This window comes from Piliocolobus tephrosceles, chromosome 4 (genome assembly GCF_002776525.5).
Source record: "Piliocolobus tephrosceles isolate RC106 chromosome 4, ASM277652v3, whole genome shotgun sequence".
Classification (NCBI taxonomy): domain Eukaryota; kingdom Metazoa; phylum Chordata; class Mammalia; order Primates; family Cercopithecidae; genus Piliocolobus; species Piliocolobus tephrosceles.
In genome coordinates this window covers 53833430-53854501 of record NC_045437.1, presented here as the reverse complement: position 1 = coordinate 53854501, position 21072 = coordinate 53833430, and the positions used below count along the sequence as shown (strand labels likewise).

The 21072-nt window shown below is 36.2% G+C and overlaps 1 protein-coding gene across 2 annotated transcripts in view; it reads right to left on the bottom strand.

Annotated features, from left to right (window-relative positions):
- Nucleotides 1-21072, bottom strand: part of ADAMTS6 (ADAM metallopeptidase with thrombospondin type 1 motif 6) — a 333597-nt gene that overhangs the window by 108328 nt on the left and 204197 nt on the right. For both annotated transcript variants that reach the window (XM_023210467.1, XM_023210468.2), the window contains exons 12-14: nt 16392-16499; nt 6532-6677; nt 4326-4389 (exon numbers count right to left, since the gene is read on the bottom strand). In XM_023210467.1, the coding sequence (XP_023066235.1) occupies nt 4326-4389; nt 6532-6677; nt 16392-16499 (318 nt within the window). The remainder of the gene's footprint in view (nt 1-4325; nt 4390-6531; nt 6678-16391; nt 16500-21072) is intronic.

The window sequence follows — 21072 nt, the reverse complement described above, 5'->3', positions numbered from 1 at the left end:
AATAGCTAATTTGGCTAGTAGCTATTGGGCTGGACAGTGCACACATAGAATATTTTCATCATTGAAGAAAGTTCCATCGGACAGTGCTAGTGTAGATGAGGTATTTGGGAAATTTTTATATATTAGATTACATTAAAGTAAGCCCCAGCTTAAACAAAATTGCATTCAGACAACTTTATAACTTGGATAGCATGAAAATATATTTTAGTATGACAGCAGAATTGCCTCAAGTTCTGAGCTAGTAGAGTCAATATTAATGAAGAACAAATATTTATGTATCCATAATATAGTTATGTTTACTGTATCTCCTTATAATTTGCTGAAAGATGAAACAGAAGACAAAGATAGTAATAGAAATCTCAACCCACCAATAGTAAGTTCTACAATCTGAACATCTAAAACGTAACTCATGAATAAAATGCAACAAGCTGAGATGTTTGGCACTTTTTTCCTGTTACCATTATTCACATTACAGTATATAATACATATATTATTAGGGCCTAAATGTATGGTCAACCCTGCGATTATACAATAATGGAATGAGTTGGGAATTGAGAGGAAGGTTTGATTTTCTCACACCTACCTAAAAGTGTGACATACTGTAGATAGGTATTCAGTTCTTCTACCCTTACATAAAACTTCCATTCTTCTGAGATTCATATCATCCAAATCACTATCTGGCTTCACCCCTATCTGGCTTAATAAATAAGGGTCACTTTCGCTCTCTCTCTCTTTTTTTTTGCTTAAGACAAGTTTTCACCATGTTGCCCAGGCTGGTCTTGAACTCCTGGACTCAAGAGATCTGCCTGCCTCAGTCTCCCAAAGTGTTGGAATTATAGGCCTGAGCCACTGTGCCTCGCTCTCTCATTTATTAAGGAGTCTGATAGACTGTTCACAGTATGAACCTATATTCTAAGTTCCAGTAGCATCCTAAGTGACTTTCACATCCCTATGTTAAAGGTCATCCTCTTCAAGACTTAAGTTCTTTGAACTCCTTTACCCCCAGTCAGGTTAGGCACACACTCTCATGGCCACACTCCAGATTTGTCAGTTTGTCATCACTGAGAATATTCTCACTTGTCATATCTTTAATTGAAATACATGTCATTCTCTGATCTCCTTACCTTCTATCTCTCTCACCCTGTATTTCCTACCACTCTGGTTCTTTAATTTTTATGGCTTTTTAAGTTAGGTCCTTAATTTACTCCCTGTTAGCCCTCTTTGGACTCCACTGTTACTCCTGATATGGAGCCCATGGCTCAGCACTTCAATCATTCTTACCAATATCCCTACATTTTTCTTGATTTATTGTTCTGTTGTAATCTTGTCTTTCACAAATCCATTCTCATCTAAAGCATCAATCTGAGGCTCTTTCAATGGTTTCTTAATGTCCCAAGATAAAGATCACACTTCTTAACCCTCAGGCCTTGCACTTAATTTTCCTTCTGTCTAAGATGCTCTCATTGTCACTTTTTCCTGGTCACCTTAGATTTGCCCTTCATGTCTCTAGCTTCCTGTGGGACAAAGTCCTTAAGTCCCTAATTAGGTTAGGTGCCATTCTATGCACTTTTATAGCATCCCATACTAATCCCATTATATCACTTATCACTCTGTATCATAATTTTCTGTACCTAAGTAATTTCCCAATAAATTTATAAGCTGTTTGAGGGCAGAGATTGTCTTCTCCAACCCAGCATGGTCTAATATACAACAGGCATTCAATTATTTTTTAAAAAAATGAATAAATAATACTGGTAACTCTAAAAGATCATCATAATTGAAGTTACATGTAATTATTCCAAAATACTCCAAAATACAATTTTAATAGAATTAAATATGACAAATCAATTATATAGGTGATAGAAGGGCAGAAAATAGAGTAGGGTAAGGAAGATTAGGAGTCCTAGAGTTGTATGGAGTGGAGAGGGCTGCAATTTTAAATTCAGTATTCAGAATGGTCTCATTGAAAATGTGACAGTTGAGTAAAGGTGATGAGGTGAGAGAGTTAACCACATAGATATTTTGGGAGAAGAGTACACAAGGCAAAGGGAACAGTTACTGTAAAAGCCCGAAGGTAGGAGCATGTCAGGCATGTTCAAGGAAGGAGGCCTATGTTGCTGCAGTAGAGACAACGATAAAGAAAATAGTAAGAGATGAGTTCAGAGAAGTAATGAAAGCCAGATTGTGTAGACCTTGCAGGTTGTTGTAACGACTTTGGATTTAAGTAAAATGGGGAGCCACTGAGGGGTTTTGAGTAAAAGATAATCTGACTCACTCTGCCTCCTATATTGAGGACTGGATAGTAAAGGAGAATCCTCATAAAAGGCTATTAGAGTAATGAAAGATAACAGTAACTTAGACCACAGCAGCAGTAGTGAAGTTAAGAAGCACCCACCATATACTTTGAAGGCAAAACTAATGGGATTCCCTGAGGAATTGGATATAAACTATGAGACAGAAAAAGGTGTCAAGAAAGACTCCAGGATTTTTGGTGTAAGCCAAATGGAGTTGACATCTGAGATGGGAAAACCTGCTGGAAGAACGAGTGGAGAAAATGTTTTGGGGATACCAGTTGGACATGTTAAACATTAGATGTCCATTAAAAGTCTACTCAAATAGTAAGATATGAACCTGGAATTCATGAAAGAAGTACAGGCTGAAGATATAAATTTTTGGATCAAATGGCAAATAAATGGTACAAAAGCAATGGAACCAGATAAGATAACCAAAGAAAGGAGTATTGGTGAGAGCAGAGACACAGGCCACCGACTAACTCCTGGGTACTCTAACATTGAGGTCAGAGTAAAGAGTAGGAACCGGCCCGGCACGATGGCTCATGCCTGTAATCTCAGCAGTTTGGAGGCCAAAGCGGGTGGATCACCTGAGGTCAGGAGTTCGAGACCAGCCTGGCCAACATGGTGAAAACCCAGTCTCTACTAAAAAGTATATATATATGCTGTCAACTATATGCCAGGCGTGGTGGCACATACCTGTAATCCCAGCTACTCGGGAGGCTGAGGCAGGAGAATTGCTTGAGTCCGGGAGACAGAGGTTACAGTGAGCCAAGATGGTGCCACTGCACCCCAGCCTGGCCGACAGAGTAAGACGCTTGTCTCAAACAAATAAAAATAAAATAAAGAGTAGGAACCAGCGAAGGAGGAAGAGGAGTAAGCATTAATGTAAAATAACAACTACAATGTAGTTTCCTGGAAGCCTATTGAAAGTGAAGTAGTAAGCTGAAGACTCAGAATTGACTATTAGATTTAACAGCATGGAAATCATCTGTGACTTAACAAGAGCATTTCCATAGAATGATCAAGGCAAAAACCTGATAGGAGCCATTTTAGAAAAAAAAAATGAGGAAATGGATTCAGTAACTATAGACAAATCTTTTGAGAAATTTTGTTTCAATGGGAAACAAAGCAATAGGAAAATAACTAGCATGGTTTTTTGGTTTGTTTGTTTGTTTACAGACAGGAGCATGTTTGTGTGTTTATGAAAAAATTCAGAAGAGAAGATGTTAGGACAATCATCTCCATATTTATAAAATCACCAAGAATTAAGACAGAAGTAGAGGTGGAGAGCATGAAAATGTTAACAGTCTAATGACATTAATTAAAAGCCGTGGTTTTTAGATAGGGGAAGGAAGAGTGATCTGGAGGAGTAATGAGATATAAACATTGTCAATCCACTTTCAGGCTCAGTCATTCAAGGGCTAAGAGAGAAAACAAAAGCCTACCAGTTTGAAGACTATAGGAGAAGCATTATCTTCAGAGGAAGAGCTAGTTTCCATTAAAGTAAGAAGGTAAAAGGAAGGAAAATTCAGAGAAGTGATTATTAGGGGTTTTGAATTCCTGAAGGTACAGGAGAAGTTTCAGTAGTTGGGCAGGGATAGAAAACAGAACAGAAGAGGAAATATACAGCATCTTGTCTATTGGATGAGGGATGATGTAGGAGTCTGGGGCTTCTTGCAGTGGCAAACATAAAACTGAATAAAGGGCATAATAAGATTAATTCTGTGAAGTCAAGAAAGATAGTGGTGTAGAAGTTGTGAGTGTGTGGGACAGGGCAGTTCAGAGTATGTGGGCCTCTCTTGATATCTGTTGGGGAAGAATATACTTGTTCCCAGTGCTGGAGCTCCCCCTTGACCCTTATTAATGGAATTGATGAAGCTGAGGCCAGCTCCATTGATTATCAACAATTTAGAAAATTAATGTGACCTTCACACACATGGATTTCTTATCAAATAGTTTAAAATTTAAAAAATTTCCCTACTCTAGGGAAAGAGTAAGCTAATTTTTCACAGTAGAGTTTGGTTTACTTACATCTGTGTTACAGGAGCGATACCGTTTCCTTTCCCCAAGGCAATATTTTCCACCTCCTGAAGGTCTGAAAAAACATTTTGTTTAAAATGTGAATATAATACATCCATCCATACAAAGAGTATATATATTACTTGATGAAAACATACTAAAGTTTACTTTAAAAAACTGTATCATTTGACATGTTTTAATTATTAAAGTAATCATGCTGGTGATTGTTAGCAATAATTATGGTTGTTGAACATAAAAATTAAGGCAATTTATTATTAATTTGTATTAATAGTACTATTAATTTTGTATTAATTTACTAGTAATTTATAAGATTCTTAATTGTCATGATTTACATTCTCAAGAAAATCAATTGAATCAATATACTTTCTAATTATCATAGTAAAAATAACTTATTTATAATGAAAAGATATTTAAATCACATTCAACAAAATCCATAATCTGATGCTACATGTTTACCAACTAGGAAATGGAAAGTTTGTTTTTACTCCAGACAGGAAGCAAGGAAACATGAAATAACTCCCTGGAAATAGCTTTCATTCAAAGTGAATAATGCAAAAACAAATTTCCATCTCATTTCAAAATAGTCCATGAAGTTGAAAAATGTAAATCTAAAAATCAGATGGCTTTGCATTATATAAATACTAAATATTTTATATTTCACCAAAATTAATGAAACAGTAAGACATCACATATTTGACCATATAAGTTATCTTTAAAGGATTTAACATTAGGGAAAACCATTGCTATTATTTGGGCATACTACCATTGAGTGATAAAAACAACTAATTTCTTCTTTTAAAAGAGGTCCAGTTTTTTCCCTTAAGTGTCTGCGTATATTATTTATCACAGGGTTTTTAATACTTTTATTAATTTATAGCAGCTTTCAGTTGAACTTAGGTTAGTTATTCTGTAATTTTTAAAAAAAGATCAAGTCTAAATTATAATTTTGGCTCACTGGTATCAATGGGATCATTAAAGCTACCTTTGAATATATTTTGAATGCCAGTGAATGCTGACTCTAAGTAAGGAAGGGAAATGGCTCAGCTTGAACCAGGTTGGGAGAAATGGGTTGGTCAGACAAAAACAAGATAGTGGGAATGGTGGTAGCATGACTGGTTTATGAATGGGTAACAGGAAGCTCTGTTTAGCAAGAGGGGAATAACTGATAGGAAGTGGCAGAATGGAAACACAGAACTAATATAAAGCAAAACAAGCTAAAAAGAATAAAAGAAAAGACAGTTGGAGACAGGAACCAAAGAGAGGGATCCTGAGTTAAAAATGGAGACAAACAAAAAATAAAAATAGACCATCTTTTATCTCAGGAGAAAAAAAAAAGGGAAAGCATTATCATAACATTATTCTCCTTCGAATACTAGCTGGGAAAGAAGGTCCTCAACCAGCGTTCTAGACAAAAATGGGCACTTGACATGTGGCAGCCAAAGAACGGTTTGGTCTCAGGGAGGACAAGAAAATACAACTAGGGGAACCGTCCACCTGTAATGGGCATGAAGCACTGGTAGGAGGGAGAAGCAACAGAACTAGCAAAGAATACTGATGGCGCTGGCCTTGCGCCAGGGGGACTCGGGCTTGAGAAAAGAGTGGTGGGAGAGGAGCAGTCTGACCTGCATAAAACAGTCATGGGGAGAAAAGTGGTGGCAGCTCCGGAAGATGATTAATGGGGGCATATGAATGGAAACTATTTTAACACATGGGCAGTATTCTTTTCATTGTGATTTGTGATGCGAATCAAGGCATTTCAACCCTTGAAGTGCTCTCATTGGTCCTTTTAATACTAATGTAGCAGTAATAATTTTATGTGACATGTGAAAAGACCTTAGGTTTCCTGGGAATAATAGTAATGGAGCTAAGACCAGATTTGGATTCATCCATAATTCAGTAGTTTTTGGAGGAGGAAATCTATCTGATTATTATTAGATTAAAAGTCTGGCTTATCTGGGACAGATATACAATACTTTCTATTTTTTACATTTTATTTTTAGTTACCCAATAAGGGGAAAGGAAGAAAAAGAAAGTCTGTCTAACAAAGCTCCTCCACTTTCCTGTGCCTATGGCTTGTTCTGAAGACAAGTACTTGGCTCACTAGTGAAACGTTTTTACAGATAACATGTGAAACCACAGCTTTGAATCATTTCCAACTGTGTCTTTTTGTTGGCTCCGGCTTACTTTAGCTACTTACGCTGGACTGTCACAGTGTCTTAGGGATGAGGAGACGCCTCCCCCGCAGGTCCTGCTGCACTCTCCCCATAGTGACCAGGGACCCCAGCCCCCATCTATGCTCTGGGGCCAAGTGCCAAAAGGAACACAATCTCCCTGATAACACCACTGCAAGATTTCACAGAAAACACAGAATTAGCTTTTAGGCAGATAGAGCTATCAGGACAGAAATACATAAGGGTCAGGTACTGACCAATTATAGGCATTAGCATTCTCCCAATAGATAACAGACAGATCGTTCTCTAACTGTGTTCAGACATTGGTGAAGGTTCATGTGACTTGCAAATGATCTTAGCTAGGCCATGATTTATAAGCCCCTAACAAGTATTGGGAGTTCTAAAAAAAAAGTCACATTGCTTCTTTTCCCTTGTTTCTATTCCTCTAGACTTTTAGTGTTTCTCATTATAGACCTAGCTATAGACCTCAAAGTCTTTTTTAGATATTTTAGTATTTCCTTTAAAATTTTTCTTTATATTCCACTATTATTGGACGCATGGAATGATAACGCAATATGGAAAGTTCCCCAGTAAGGAATTTTTATGATGGTAATTGCTCTTTCTTAAAAAAAAAAAAAAAAAGAAGGCTGGTTGAGGCTACAATAGTAAAAGAATGTGTTGTGGCATTTCATCTACATGAGCACTGCAGACATAATAAAAGTAATGCCAAGACATTAGGGACTGGGTACAAAAAAACCCTTATATACACCGACTAGCAATGTGTATGGCCCCCACATGAACATATGTACTGGAATTCTGCTCAGCTCTACTCTCTGCAATAAACCACACATACTGCACCTAAGTAGAAAGCCAGGAATAATTTATCGAGACACAGACATCACAAAATCAACTCATAACTCTAGCATGATCAATCTTATTTGCAGAATATGGCAAAATGAAAGTCTTTTTTAAACTAAGCATTTGTAGACTTTTATTGATGCATTTTTCAAATTATCAAACTTTGACAAATCAAAATAATGATACTATGAAAGTCATTTGTTTATATGAATAACAGTAAGGGACATGGTTATCAGCAAAGTTGAACAAATGTCATCCATGTTAGGTTGTTTAATAAAAATTCAACCTTATATTAAAATGAAAAGGGATCATGACATGGTACTTAGAAAGTGATCAGTTTATTATACTAATTCTATCACCAAGCTTTGTTGGTTTTATCTCCAGAATATCCCTGGAATTCTTTCACTTTTCACCTTCTTCATCGCTATACTCTAGATCAAACTGGCAAATGGAGTGGCTTCTTACCTGATCATTGTGCTACTTTTTTCTCCTAGAATCTATTTTCCAGAAAGCATTTAGGAAGACCATTTAAAAACATGTTATCACATTATGTCACCTTTTTGCTTAAAAAACCTCAGTGGTTTCCTACTTCCATAACACCGATAAACAGTAGATTTAGTGATCTAGCCCCTGCCTCCCTTCCCCAGCCCCATTCTCTCTCTTACACAGATTACTCCAGACACATTGGATTTCCACCTTCATACACTAAGCTTGTTCCTCCTTAGAGCATCTAAATTTACTGGTCCTTCTAGTAATGCTTTGTTCCCAATTCCTTCTACTGCTGCCTTCTCATCTTTCAGTCTCAGGTCAAGTGTCATTTCAACAGAGAGATCTTTCCTTGACCATCCTTATTCTAAAATGATACCTCAATACCCTTTCCTGCTCCCGGACCACTCCCCCACATCCCTCGCCCCCCGCATCCCTCGCCCCATGTAATAGTGATTCTGTTCTACTGCTTTAGTTCCCTCTTACCACTTAACACTACTTTAAATTGCCCTGTTTACTTATCAGATTATTTCTTTGTTTGTCTCTCCTCCTTTGAATGTAAAAGCCTCAAGAGTCACTTGTGGCTATTTGAATTTAAACTAATTAAAGAATTCAGTTCCTCATACAGCATCTGGCCAAATAATCTCCAGTTTTGCGGTTCTGTTACTACAAGTAACTGTGTATGAAAATATTTATGTCTGCACCCAGTTTTCCTATGCAAATAACTGAGCAGTATAGTCCTGGCCAGCAATTAACTGCTTTTCTTTCCCCTGTCTGCAATTAATGAGAACTGACACTTTCAGAAACTTCAAATCTTAAAATATGCCTATTTTTTCAAATTGGAAACTTAGCATTATTGATTTCAAATAAGATTAAAGCTCGATTTTACATTTATTTTATACAATTACAGAGTTGAATCTAAAGCTCAAAGGAACTTTAGAATTCATAAGGCCTAAGCATTTCATTTTTTCAGATGAGGAAACCAGAACCTAAAGGAGTTGACTTGCCCAAGATCACATACTAGTAGAAAAGGGATTATCTGTCTAAAATATACACAAAATTTTAGTGGTTAAAAAAACAAAAATCCATTGGAGGTGTATGATTATGTATTTGAAGACACTAAAGAATAATATGCTTTACTGGATTTTTATAACTACATAAAATACAAAATAATACTAGAGATTTTTTTTTTTTAAACACAGCTGTAGATACACATGTTATTTCAGACCTCTTTGTATATACCTATGATTTGTAGAGAAAAAATATTCAGGTTTTTTCATTTGTCAGGTGATAAAAGAATTGTAGAATTGTGAGAGCTACAAGAATACTTAAAGTTGTAGTTTCCAAAGTATATTAATATTATTACACATTTCTAGAATGCTCACAAAATGTAGGGCAGGAAGAAAAGTCACATGAACTAAAGTCATTCTTCAGGTAAAAGATAAATACAATATTCACTTTGTAAAATGTTGCTCAGTGTTCATCACTACAGTCTACACAGCAGTAGTATTTCATAAATAGTTTGCTAAAAGGCCTTATATTGCATAAATTCATGCTTTGGTTATATCTATTCCATGGAGTTATATCATAACAGGAAATTTTATCAGAAAGTTAAGTAACAAAGATTAACGGGTAAATAATTCATAATATAAGTGTCAGTCACCTAGTGGTTGACAAGTTTAGTCTCTAATTTAAAACTAGTTAACAACTTAGTTAACTAGCTAACAAGTTAACAACTTTGGTCTATGTAGGACTTCATGTTACAAACTTCAGTTCTAGCAATATCTTTGGTCCAAAGCAAGTCACTTTTCTTTCTTCTCTTTTGTTTCCTTAACTATAAAATGGAAACTAATTTTAGTTCTTGATTCCAATATGGTTTAGATTAGGAAAACTTTTAAAATTAGTTCAATGCATACATACCTTCAAAAAAGTTAAAAACCTACCAAACAACTTGTTTGATTTTTATCTCTGCAGAAGTGTTCTATTGTGTTTTGTTTTTCTCCTTTGTTATTTATAAAAAAGGATCTCTTTATAATTACAGCTACTTTTCTCCTTTAGTAGTAGTAAACATCAATGCAGTATATGATTTTAAGAGAAGAAACTTATTTAACTTAACCAAATGGCTTTAAGAAGCCCATGGAAACTTCATGTGGATCAAGTGATTTGAAAGACTCTTCTAGCTGATTGCATTAATCAATATAAATTAAGAGTTTAATGTATGTAAATCATGAGTAAAATAATTAGATTACACCAAATAAAGCAACTTGGAGTATATAAATCTTATAAGTACATAATAATGAGATTCTGAGTGTTGTGCCATCTGTTTTTATTCTTTCTTTTACCTGAAGTTACCAAACCTGTAAAAGCTCTATTTACAGAGACCCAGAATTTTATTTTACATTTTAAACTAGAAAAGTTAAATATGTTGATGCAAACAAATTTCTAATCTTTATTTTCAAAGGTTATCCAATCTAGTGATTTTGGATTATTCCAAATAACAGTCGTGTTACTTTAGCCTAAATTATCCACATAAATTGGATAAATTTGGCCTTCTTCTTGCTAATCAGGGTATGTTTAACCACAGTTATAAAGGTGAAAGAAGTTAAGCCATCATATTTTTTTTTTCCAGGAATAAAATCTTATATTGTTCATTATTGCTCTTCCCATTCCTTCTAAATTAAATAAATGTTTTCAACACAATCTCGAAAGATGGCATATTCCAGTCAGGCTTTAGGAGCCTTCTTTAGAAACACTACTTATTATTAAACAACATATCTTGCTATTATACTACTAAATACTATGATCTACATCAGGGGACTTCATTTAAGAAGGATACATTTTAAATCAAACAATTTAACTTTGAAAATTTGTCACATTTCCACAAAGGAAAACTTCAAGATAAGTATATGCAGTATGTAGAAAAAAAATTTTTTTTTAGATGTGATTATGGTGTATCTTGTAAGAGCCAGTACTGGGTCCAGGCAGCATCTGGAATAAGAGACATCTAAGGAAATTCTAAGATTTTGCAGGAAGTAATATTAGTGATTCAGTATAGAACATTCTTCCCAAGTCAGAAGAGCTGAGTGTTGGAGCACAGCACTATTAAAAGCCTTATCTTTCCACTGTGCAGGTGCAGGAATGCTAAAGCTATATTTCAGCCCAAATTCGAAATCAGAATTTGTCATCCCATACTATTTAAATTTCTACAGCAATTGGAAGAACTATTCTTTCTTCACTTCCAGTGTTTATAGTTTGGGACCCAGTCAAAACATACTGTATTCTACCCTAAGTAAATTAAGATCTAAGGCTGCAAATGTCCTATTATATATCCAGTGCTTTAGAAGGGCATTTAATAATCCTATTCTAATCCAGCTATATGTTTCCTATGCAAAGATATTAGGAATCAATGTCACTTACATGTAAACCCAAATGCCGGGCTATATCTCTAACTGGGGCTTGCAGAATCATTAAATCAATCTATTGGCCATAAGCCAGTATTTGAAGCCTTCTTTGTGGTCACCAACAGGGATTACAAGGATTGGGTTTTGATTATCCTTAATATCCTGTTCAGTAACAATGCCAACACTACTATCAAAGGTTTTACAATTGAAATCCTTATTTACTATTTCACTAATTATGGAATCGCTCTGATTCCTGTCCAAAGGGCTATTGCTGATGCTGTATCCAAGGAAAGTTCTCTGGCTGAAAGTTGTATTAATTGATTTGTAGGAGACTAACCCATGGACACACAGTACCAGCGCACCGTCTGGGCTCATCAAATTTCCTCCTTTGGTTAATGCTACTGTCCCTGAGCACATCCATTCGACCATATGGTTCTTATTCAATCCTTGAATGGCTTATTCAGGCGAACATCCAATGGCTGTAATAGCGATGTCAGACCCCCCAGGACTCACGCAAAGATCAGTTTTTAATTTTTTGGCCATATTTCTTACTCCATCTGTTAAATGTGCATGGAACAGTTCCCATACTTACATGGAACATTTGTGGAACTGCGCCCCTGGGCAGGGATCCCATATCTTTTGCAGCCAGAGTTTGACGAGATCATCATGGATTCAATCCTTTGGATATGTCTATGCTATCACTTGAGCAGTATTTCTACCCCCTCCCTTTTTAAAATAGATTTATTCAGAAAACTAGGAGCAGCTTTGGTTTTATTCTCCTGGCTAGACCATGTATAGGTTCTTTCTTACTCCTTCTGGTGAGAGTAGTTTTGAAACTCAGAGTTAAGATCAGAGGTTGTGAATATTTCATCCATTTCTCAGAGACACATAAACTCATGCTTACACTCTCTACTGCCAGCTAAGGCAGTCTGCCAAAGAATTTTCTGCCCACCATCATCTAAGGTTGGCAAATAATAACAAAAAATATTGATGATACTCATTAGTAATATGTTAGCACCTTCCCTCTGAGGAGGCCCGCAAAAAGCTCACTGAAATATTATCTAATTCTATCCTCATAATATCTCTATGAAATATATAGAAATTGGTTGTCTCTCATTTTAGAGATACATTATTTTACCAATTGTCACACAATCATATATGCTTAGCTCAATGTTCTACTGACATTGTTTTCTTATTGTGATTCCTAAAACAAGATACTGTTTACAGGTAGAAAATGAAAAATCTATTTAGTATTAAAGAGTGAAATACATTGTCACCACCTAGATTAGGCTTACTGACCCACTTGATTCCTGTGACAACGAAAAATTGCTTTTTACTTTGCAAAATTTCTCATGTGAAGATAAAGTAAAATTAGAGTCAGTATAGAGAGGCAAAGATTTCAACTCTGAAATTAGAAAGACCTGGGCTGAAGTATCAGCTATGCCATTAAATTACTGTGAAATTTGGGGCTAGTAAGTCTTATTTTTCTCCTCTGTAAAATGGAGTTAAAACTGTACCTACCTCATAGGTTTTTTCTTAATATTAAACAGAAGAATGATTGTAAAGCACTTAGCAATATGTGCCAAGCATAGTGTAAGTACCTTTTTTTTTTTTTTTTTTTTTTTTTTGAGACGGAGTCTTGCTCTGTTGCCCAGGCTAGAGTGCAATGGAGTGCAATCTTGGCTCACTGCAACCTCCACCTCCTGGGTTCAAGTGATTCTCCTGTCTCAGTGTCCTGAGTAGCTGGGACTACAGGTGCCTGCCACCATGCCTGGCTAATTTTTGTATTTTCAGTAGAGACAGGGTTTCACTATGTTGGCCAGGCTAGTCTCAAACTCCTGACCGAAGGTGATCCATCCGCCTAAGCCTCCCAAAGTGCTGGGATTGTAGGCGTAAGCCACCACGCCCGGCCGTAAGTACTTCTTAAATATTCATCATCTTTGTAATTATTGTTACTGGGATGTCAATTATTTTTAGATGGCACATATACAAACTAACCACAGAAAGTTGACCAGATTAATTGAAAATTCCACTTTAATTTTGTCCCTAGCTCTTTGCAGGGCTGTTTTGCTTTGGGTCAAAATTCTGAGGTCTGGTTTACTTTCCAAATATTATAGCCCTAAGGGCAAAATCTCCTTTTGGCAACAGTAAATATGCTTCCTTCTTAAGGAGAAAAAAAATAACAAAAATTAACAACAAAAATTCATACAAGAGATAACATGGTCAATACAGTTAGTAAAAGATAAAAAATAAAGAAGTGTTTGGATCACATGTCTAGTTGTTTTTTGTTTGTTTTTTCTAAAAAATACAGGCTGATTTAGTTTTCTGAAAGCTTCTTCATAAGTTCAAAGTTAATGATAAGGTTATTCTGAGGGCCATCTACTACTCTATCCTTTTCCTTTCTAGGAGTCTGCATTTGTATTTTTTTCCATTCATTTATTCATTCTTTTTAAGACTTATTAGTGTTATTCCTAAAACTTTACCTATCTTCCAGGTCTCTGGAAAAACAACAAAGATTTGTTTTGTAGATTAGTTTTAGATAGTGATATCCGCTATATTGGCCTTGTGATAGTACACTCTTACATTATGAATATAAATGACCCCTTGACACATAAATTTTGCCATACTTATAAGGTTTTTAAATAGTTTTTCATGGAGACCATGGCTTTGGAGATATGTCAGAAGCTAACAAAGGTCCAAAGACAGGGTAAAGGGCAGGCAAGGGGTTTTTTAAACCACAGCATTTCCATTTTTTCAAATGTATATATATTAGAATTCTATAGACTTCCTTTATGGATCAAAAAGTTGATGACTAACCTAGATTAAGAATTTGAATCTTTAGAAATCAAATATATTTTGCCCCATTTTATTCACTTTCTCTTGTTTGTGATCATTCTTATTTGTGCTTAGAAGTAATTATATTTGGCCAGGCGCAATGGCTCACACCTGTAATCCCAGCACTTTGGGAAGCCGTGGTGGGTGGATCATGAGGTCAGGAGATCGAGACCAGCCTGGCCAACATGGTGAAACCTCATCTCTACTAAAAATACAAATATTAGCTGGGCATGGTGGCGTGTGCCTGTAATCCCAGGTACTCAGACAGGAGAATCGCTTAAACCCGGGATGTGAAGGTTGCAGTGAGCCGAGATCGTGCCACTGCTCTCCAGCCTGGTGACAGAGCTAGACTCTGTTTAAAAGAAAAAGAAGTAGTTACATTTCCCCTCTATTTGCTTACTGAAATTGAAATTCAATTTAAATTCAATACTGTTAGCTTTAAAATTGTCTGAGAGTATTTCTAGTTATCCTTCAAATTGTAATTTCCAAGAAACATATCATCTCTACCATATATATGCACATATATGCTATAAGATATGACAATTGAGGGCCCTGTTATTAAGCACAAATGATTGGTATTAAATATGTATTTACAGTATAATTTATTGGTGGAGCTGAGCTATTTGTTCTCAGATAGCCACTACTAGTGGTTTACTGTGGACCATGAACTTGATCACGAGAATAATAATAAATCAATGGTAAATAAAGAAATAGATTCTCCCTGTGACTCTCTCTCTTTATGGTTGTGTATTTCTTCTAAGTAGAGATTGAGGTAAATTGACAGGAATTATTGGTTCCAAAATAAATATAGATTGTTGTTTCAAGAATGCAATTCCTAATATTTTCTATTACTTCAGTGAAAAAAAGTAGAAGGAATTTTTGGTAGTGCATGAATTTCTTTGTATTTTTATTGGCTATTTACAATATCTAAAAAAGATTCTAAATCCTTTTTAAATTACCCTATCAATTTATATATTTCGCATAATTTACCAACATTTCCAAACTTAGCATGGAAAAGCCATCAACATGGCACTAGGTGATGGGTCCTGAATGAAGCCGTCAGCAAGGATTAATAAACTGTGACAGCTGCCCAAAAGCTTTCATTCTTTTTTATTTAAACATCAGATTGCAAGCTGAAACTCAGTGTAATCCTTGTTGAAACTAACCCAGCTAACATGGAAGAAGTCAGAACTGAGAACAGATGACAGTGATAGTTATTACAAATTCAGTCTACAGAAATAAACTCTAGAATTTAAATTTACATAAAGAGCAATTCCTAGAAAATTTTAAGAGTAGTACACAAACTGCTACTATCTGTTTCAACAATTGTTGTTGTTGCTTCTTTTTTTAGAGACAGGGTCTCTCACTTTGTTGCATAGGATGGACTCAAACTTCTAGGCTTGAGTGATCCTCCCACCTGAGCTTCCCACTTAGCTGGGACTGCAGGGGTGGGCCACTGTGCCAAGCATGTTTAAACAAGTCTTAACAATTATATTTTTGAAAACTAGATTGATGAAACAAATTATTTCCTCTAATTTCTATGGTCAATTAATTATTTAATTATTATTTTTCTACTAGTCCCTTCTCTCATACTGCAATCTAAAAGTGACTTTAAACGGGGTGTGGTGGCTCATGCCTATAGTACTAGCACTTTGGGAGGCTGAGGTGGGCAGATAGCTTGAGCCCAGGAGTTTGAGAACAGCCTGGGCAACATGGCGAAACTCCGTCTCTACCCAAAAATACAAAAATTAGCTGGGCATGGTGGTGTGTACCTGTAGTCCCAGCTACTTAGGAGGCTGAGGTGGGAGGATCGCTTGAGCCCCAGAGGCGGAAGTTGCAGTGAGCTGAGATCACACCACTGCACAACAGCCTGAGAAACCAAATGAGACTCTGTCTCAAAAAAAAAAAAAAGTGACTTTAGTAATACTATAGTTATAAAGTCTACTTCTGTGTTGCATAATTTTCCGGGGAATTATTTACCAGAAAAACTAGACTATGTCATATAAGTAAACAGACTATATTACATAACAAAAAGATTGCTGTTGCATTACTTTTGGTACAAATGTAACATACATATAGCAACAGAAATGTGAAACTGACATAAAAGATAGTTACCAACTGTAATTTCCTAAATAATGCATATTTGCAGCTACCAAGGTATGACAATTAACCTATTGTTCTAGGAATTAATTATTTTTAAGTAGATTTTAAATGAATATGTAAGGCTTTCTAGTGGTTGAATGTCAGCACCAGCAATTTATCACTTTTGTATACATGTCAAACAGGTAGTAAATCATTGAGCTTACCCCTTTTTCAATATTCCCAGTTTGACACAGTGTCCCCTCAGCTGCTGGAATACTGTTGGTGACACAGCGGTTGCTTTTGCTGAGGCACCAGAGCTCTCTACACACTTCCTAGGAAAGAAGGCAAAAGCAAGTTGATCAGAAATAGAGTCATGTCCAGTTCTTCCATAAAAGAGACCCTAGGTACCTTTTGCTGCTGAAGCATCAGAGATGAGGATTTTGGAGGAGGTTTTTATGAAACATCTTACAGTATCATTTAAATATTTGTCTTTATAATTCTTATTTTAGCAGATAAAGTATATCTTAGCTTTTAATATTAGTTAGGCTCTTTTTACAATAGTGTTTAGAAATTTCATTAATATAGATGAGTAGGGAGAAAACAATGACTATGTAGAAAGGAAATATATGTTTTTTACACTCAAAAATATATAATAATACAAACTTACCAATTACTAATAAAGAGATTCAGGAAAATGACTTCTTAGATCTACCATAATATTCAAATGAAGACAATTTTAAAACAGGAAAATAGACCATGGAATGGATAGGAATTTAATGTAGGAATTTTTTAAATTTTGAAGTATATTTTGGAGTAATTTTTAACATTCATATATGCCTAAGTACAATCTAGCAACGTTATTTTCAGTACATCAATATAGCCTACCTCCATGAAAAAGAAACTTGGTTTTGAAGAAACGCTGCTGTTTATAGAATGTTTTGGGTATGCTGTGTGGAGTTGTCTTGTTTCCTTTCTTATGATTTTCCATTATGCTACCTCAGCATAGGAAAATTACAACACTTATTCTAATATTGACAATATAAAATACTTTTTTGTTAATACCGTATTAACATATCAGATTTTAAAACAAGCTGTCCAATATTATTCCTATATAACGCATTTCAACAGTCCCCAAAAAGCTTACTTTTGAAGAAAATACTCAAATTTTCAGTTTTTTAAATATATAATCACCAACTAGCAGCATTACCAATGTTACAAGTTTTTAATTTATGCTAAAACAACCTAGTATAATATATATTTATAATAAAAATATGATTATCTGAAATGCAAAAGTAAACTAACATGACATTTAATCCTTTTGCTTTTATTCCTCAACTGATCTTTTAACTTTCAAAACAAGAACTCACGTTACAAACCCAATCAGAATTAAGGCAATGAAATATCAATGTCACTAGTTAACTGGTCCTACAAATGGAAGTGCCCCACAGAGTATAACGAATTGAGGGGATCTCTTTGGGTTCCTCTTTAGGATGCCTCCTACCAGGCAGAGAGGAGACATATAGTGTCTATTAAGGGGTTTTTTGTTTTTGTTTTTGTTTTGAGACAGACTCGCTGCATCACCCAGGCTGGAGTGCAGTGTCACTGCAACCTCCGCCTCCTGGGTTCAAGGGATTCTCTTGCCTCGGCCTCCCAAGTAGCTGGGACTACAGGTGCCCGCCATCATGCCCAGCTAAGTTTTGTATTTTTAGTACAGACAGGGTTTCACTATGTTGGCCAGGCTGGTCTTGAACTCCTGACCTCGTGATCTGCCTCCCTTGGCCTCCCAAAGTGCTGGGATTACAGGTGTGAGCCACTGTGCCTGGTCCTATTAGGCTTTTCAATACCTAAAAATGTTTAAACTCCATTTGGAGAACTAGTGGCCTACAGAGAGAGAAAACATTAGAAAAGAAGATCATAGGCCAGGCGCAGTGGCTCATGCCTGTATTCCCAGAATTTAGGAGGTCGAGGTGGGAAGATCGCTTGAGCCCAGGAGTTAGAGGTTGCAGTGAACTGTGATTGCACCATTGCACTCCAGCCTGGATGACAGAATGAGGCCCTGTGTCAAAAAAAAAAAAAAACAAAAAAAAAGGAAAAGAAAGAAAGAGAAAGAAAGAATAAAAATAAAATAAACAAGAAGAAGAATATGGTTTTTTAGTTTATATTTCTTAATATTTTCTTGTAGTTTATAAAGCAGTAGGAGTAACATTTAAGGGCTTTGAAATATTGCTCCATGTATCAAAAATCTATCCAAATTCAAGGAAAAATGTGTCCGTAAAAATAGAGAAGCATTAATAGAGATTAATATAGATTATGAAAAAATTTCAGGCCGGGCGCGGTGGCTCACGCCTGTAATCCCAGCACTTTGGAAGGCCGAGGCGGATGGATCACGAGGTCAGGAGATTGAGACCATCCTGGCTAACAGTGAAACCCAGTCTCTAATAAAAATGCAAAAAAATTAGCCAGGCGTAGTGGCAGGCGCCTGTAGTCCCAGCTACTCGGGAGGCTGAGGTTGGAGAATGGCGTGAACCCAGGAGGCGGAACTTGCAGTGAGCCGAGATCACACCATTGCACGCCAGCCTGGGCGACAGAGCGAGACTCCGCCTCAACAACAAAATTTCATCCATAGTCCTAGATGATACTCCTGATCTTTTGTGATCTTTATTAGGTTGCATTCTTACTTTAGACAAAGGTAAAAGAAGCCTAAAGTTTACTTCAGACGAAACTTAGCAATGAAAGTTCCAGTATTGAAAAGGGCAATACTTATCGCATCTATCAGGAAAACACACTATTTAGTCGGGTTACGGAAACTTTATTTTCCAAAAGTGCCTTGAAAATCTCTACCCAAAGTAGCAGGTGCTTAAGATACTTTTTTCAAAACCTTAATCTCAAAGTTCACAATAGAGCCCTCTTACCTTTTAGAGAATGATGCATTTTGAAAACTAGATCCCCACTTCTAATGCATTTTGTTACCTTGGTGGACTCTTGGGGATTCAAATTTCGTTACCGCATTAACTTCTCAGAAATCACTGTTTAAAGTATGGGAGTGGAATTCTATGTTGAGGAACACTCCCAAAATGTAGAACTAGTCATGGAGAAGGCTCTGAAGAGTTTTCAGATAGCTCTAGAAATTGGAATCTCAACTTGAATAAGAAAGATACTGATGGCCAATTTAGGAATGTTTCCCAAGATTTTTTACTTTTTTTTTTAAAGGATAATCTCTTGAAAGATAAAAAGAAAATTTCATTTCATACAAAGTAAACAAGAAGTACAGTTCCTGAATGAACTTGAGATCAATTCCACACTTTCAGAAATACACTTCTTTCTCTAAACTGCTAAATCCTAGAACATGGATGATATATTTGCATAGGTATGTCAGTTTCATTTGCACATGCACATTACTTGCTGAATAAGCAGCCTAACATAGGCTCCAGGCTCTAATGAAGTTAAATGCATGCTGAAATTGTTTGCCTCTTGGGGAATTTGCATGGCAACCATCATAGTAGGCAGATTTCCCTAAATAAAATATAGGAGGTGTTGAAGTATAGTGAGAAAGAATGATTTTCTTTTTCTCTCTCTCTCTCTTTTTTTTTTTTTTTTTTTTTTTACTATCCACCAGCTTAGCTCTAGTTCTCTTTCACATAGTCATGAATCCTGATAGAAGTTAAGATTTATTTATTTTTTTATTTTTTATTTTTTTTGAGACGGAGTCTCGCTCTGTGGCCCAGGCTGGAGTGCAGTGGCCGGATCTCAGCTCACTGCAAGCTCCGCCTCCCGGGTTTACGCCATTCTCCTGCCTCAGCCTCCCAAGTAGCTGGGACTACAGGCGCCCGCCACCTCGCCCGGCTAGTTTTTGGATTTTTTAGTAGAGACGGGGTTTCACCATGTTAGCCAGGATGGTCTCGATCTCCTGACCTTGTGATCCACCCGTCTCGGCCTCCCAAAGTGCTAGGATTACAGGCTTGAGCCACCACGCCCGGCCAGAAGTTAAGATTTATTAAGATTAGTTTCATAACCTCTGTGAATTAACAAATCAGCGCCTGCGTGTTAGAATCCCCTTGATAATCCTAAATTTTGTTTTGGGAAGACTCTGTAGGGGAAATTCAGGTCTTTGTGCTTGCTCTTGAGTTTAAGGAAGGAGAGAGAAGTTACCCACAGTCCCCACTAAAGGACATTTCCGTTATATGACACTGGAAATTTGAATTGGAATCTCTAATATTATGGGGTCAACTTCTAATCAGTTAGGAGGAATGCCTGGCAATACAAAAGTAATAGTATTTTTCCCAACTCATTCAAGAATATTTATCAAGAATCTGCTATGCACCAGGTATTATGTTGGTTTTATAAAAAAATAATAATCACTTAGAATTCACAGGCACTTCAGAGGAAAAGGTAGGTTATAGTCAGACATGTAGCCCAAATGGCACGGATTGGTATTGCTCTATGATAAAGTTTTTAATATTCTTTGACAAAAGTAGAAGGAGGATGTCAATGTGAACAGGTGCTTGTTTAGTTTTGAGCTCTCACTGCAACCTCGAACTCCTGGGCTCAAGAGATCCTCCTGCTTTGGCTTTCCAAAGTGTTGGGATTACAGATGTTAGCCACCATACCAAGCCTGGACAGTTTTTTTTTTTTCCCATAAAACTATTTTTTTTTTTATTTTAATGGACTGTCCTTATTTGTTAAGTTGTAATCTTTTTATTTTATTGGTGTTACAGTAGACTGTAAAATTCCCAAGGTCAGGGTCTGTATGCTTATGGCAGGCTTTGCAAAATGTTCCTTCCTGGCAAAATTAAGAATTGGCATCTCTATCCTTGTCTGCTAGTTTTTAGAGAGAAATTTTCCTTGCCTACAAAAGTCTGAAAGTTTCTGAATGACCCGCTGCCCAAGACTTTTTAAAAATTTTTT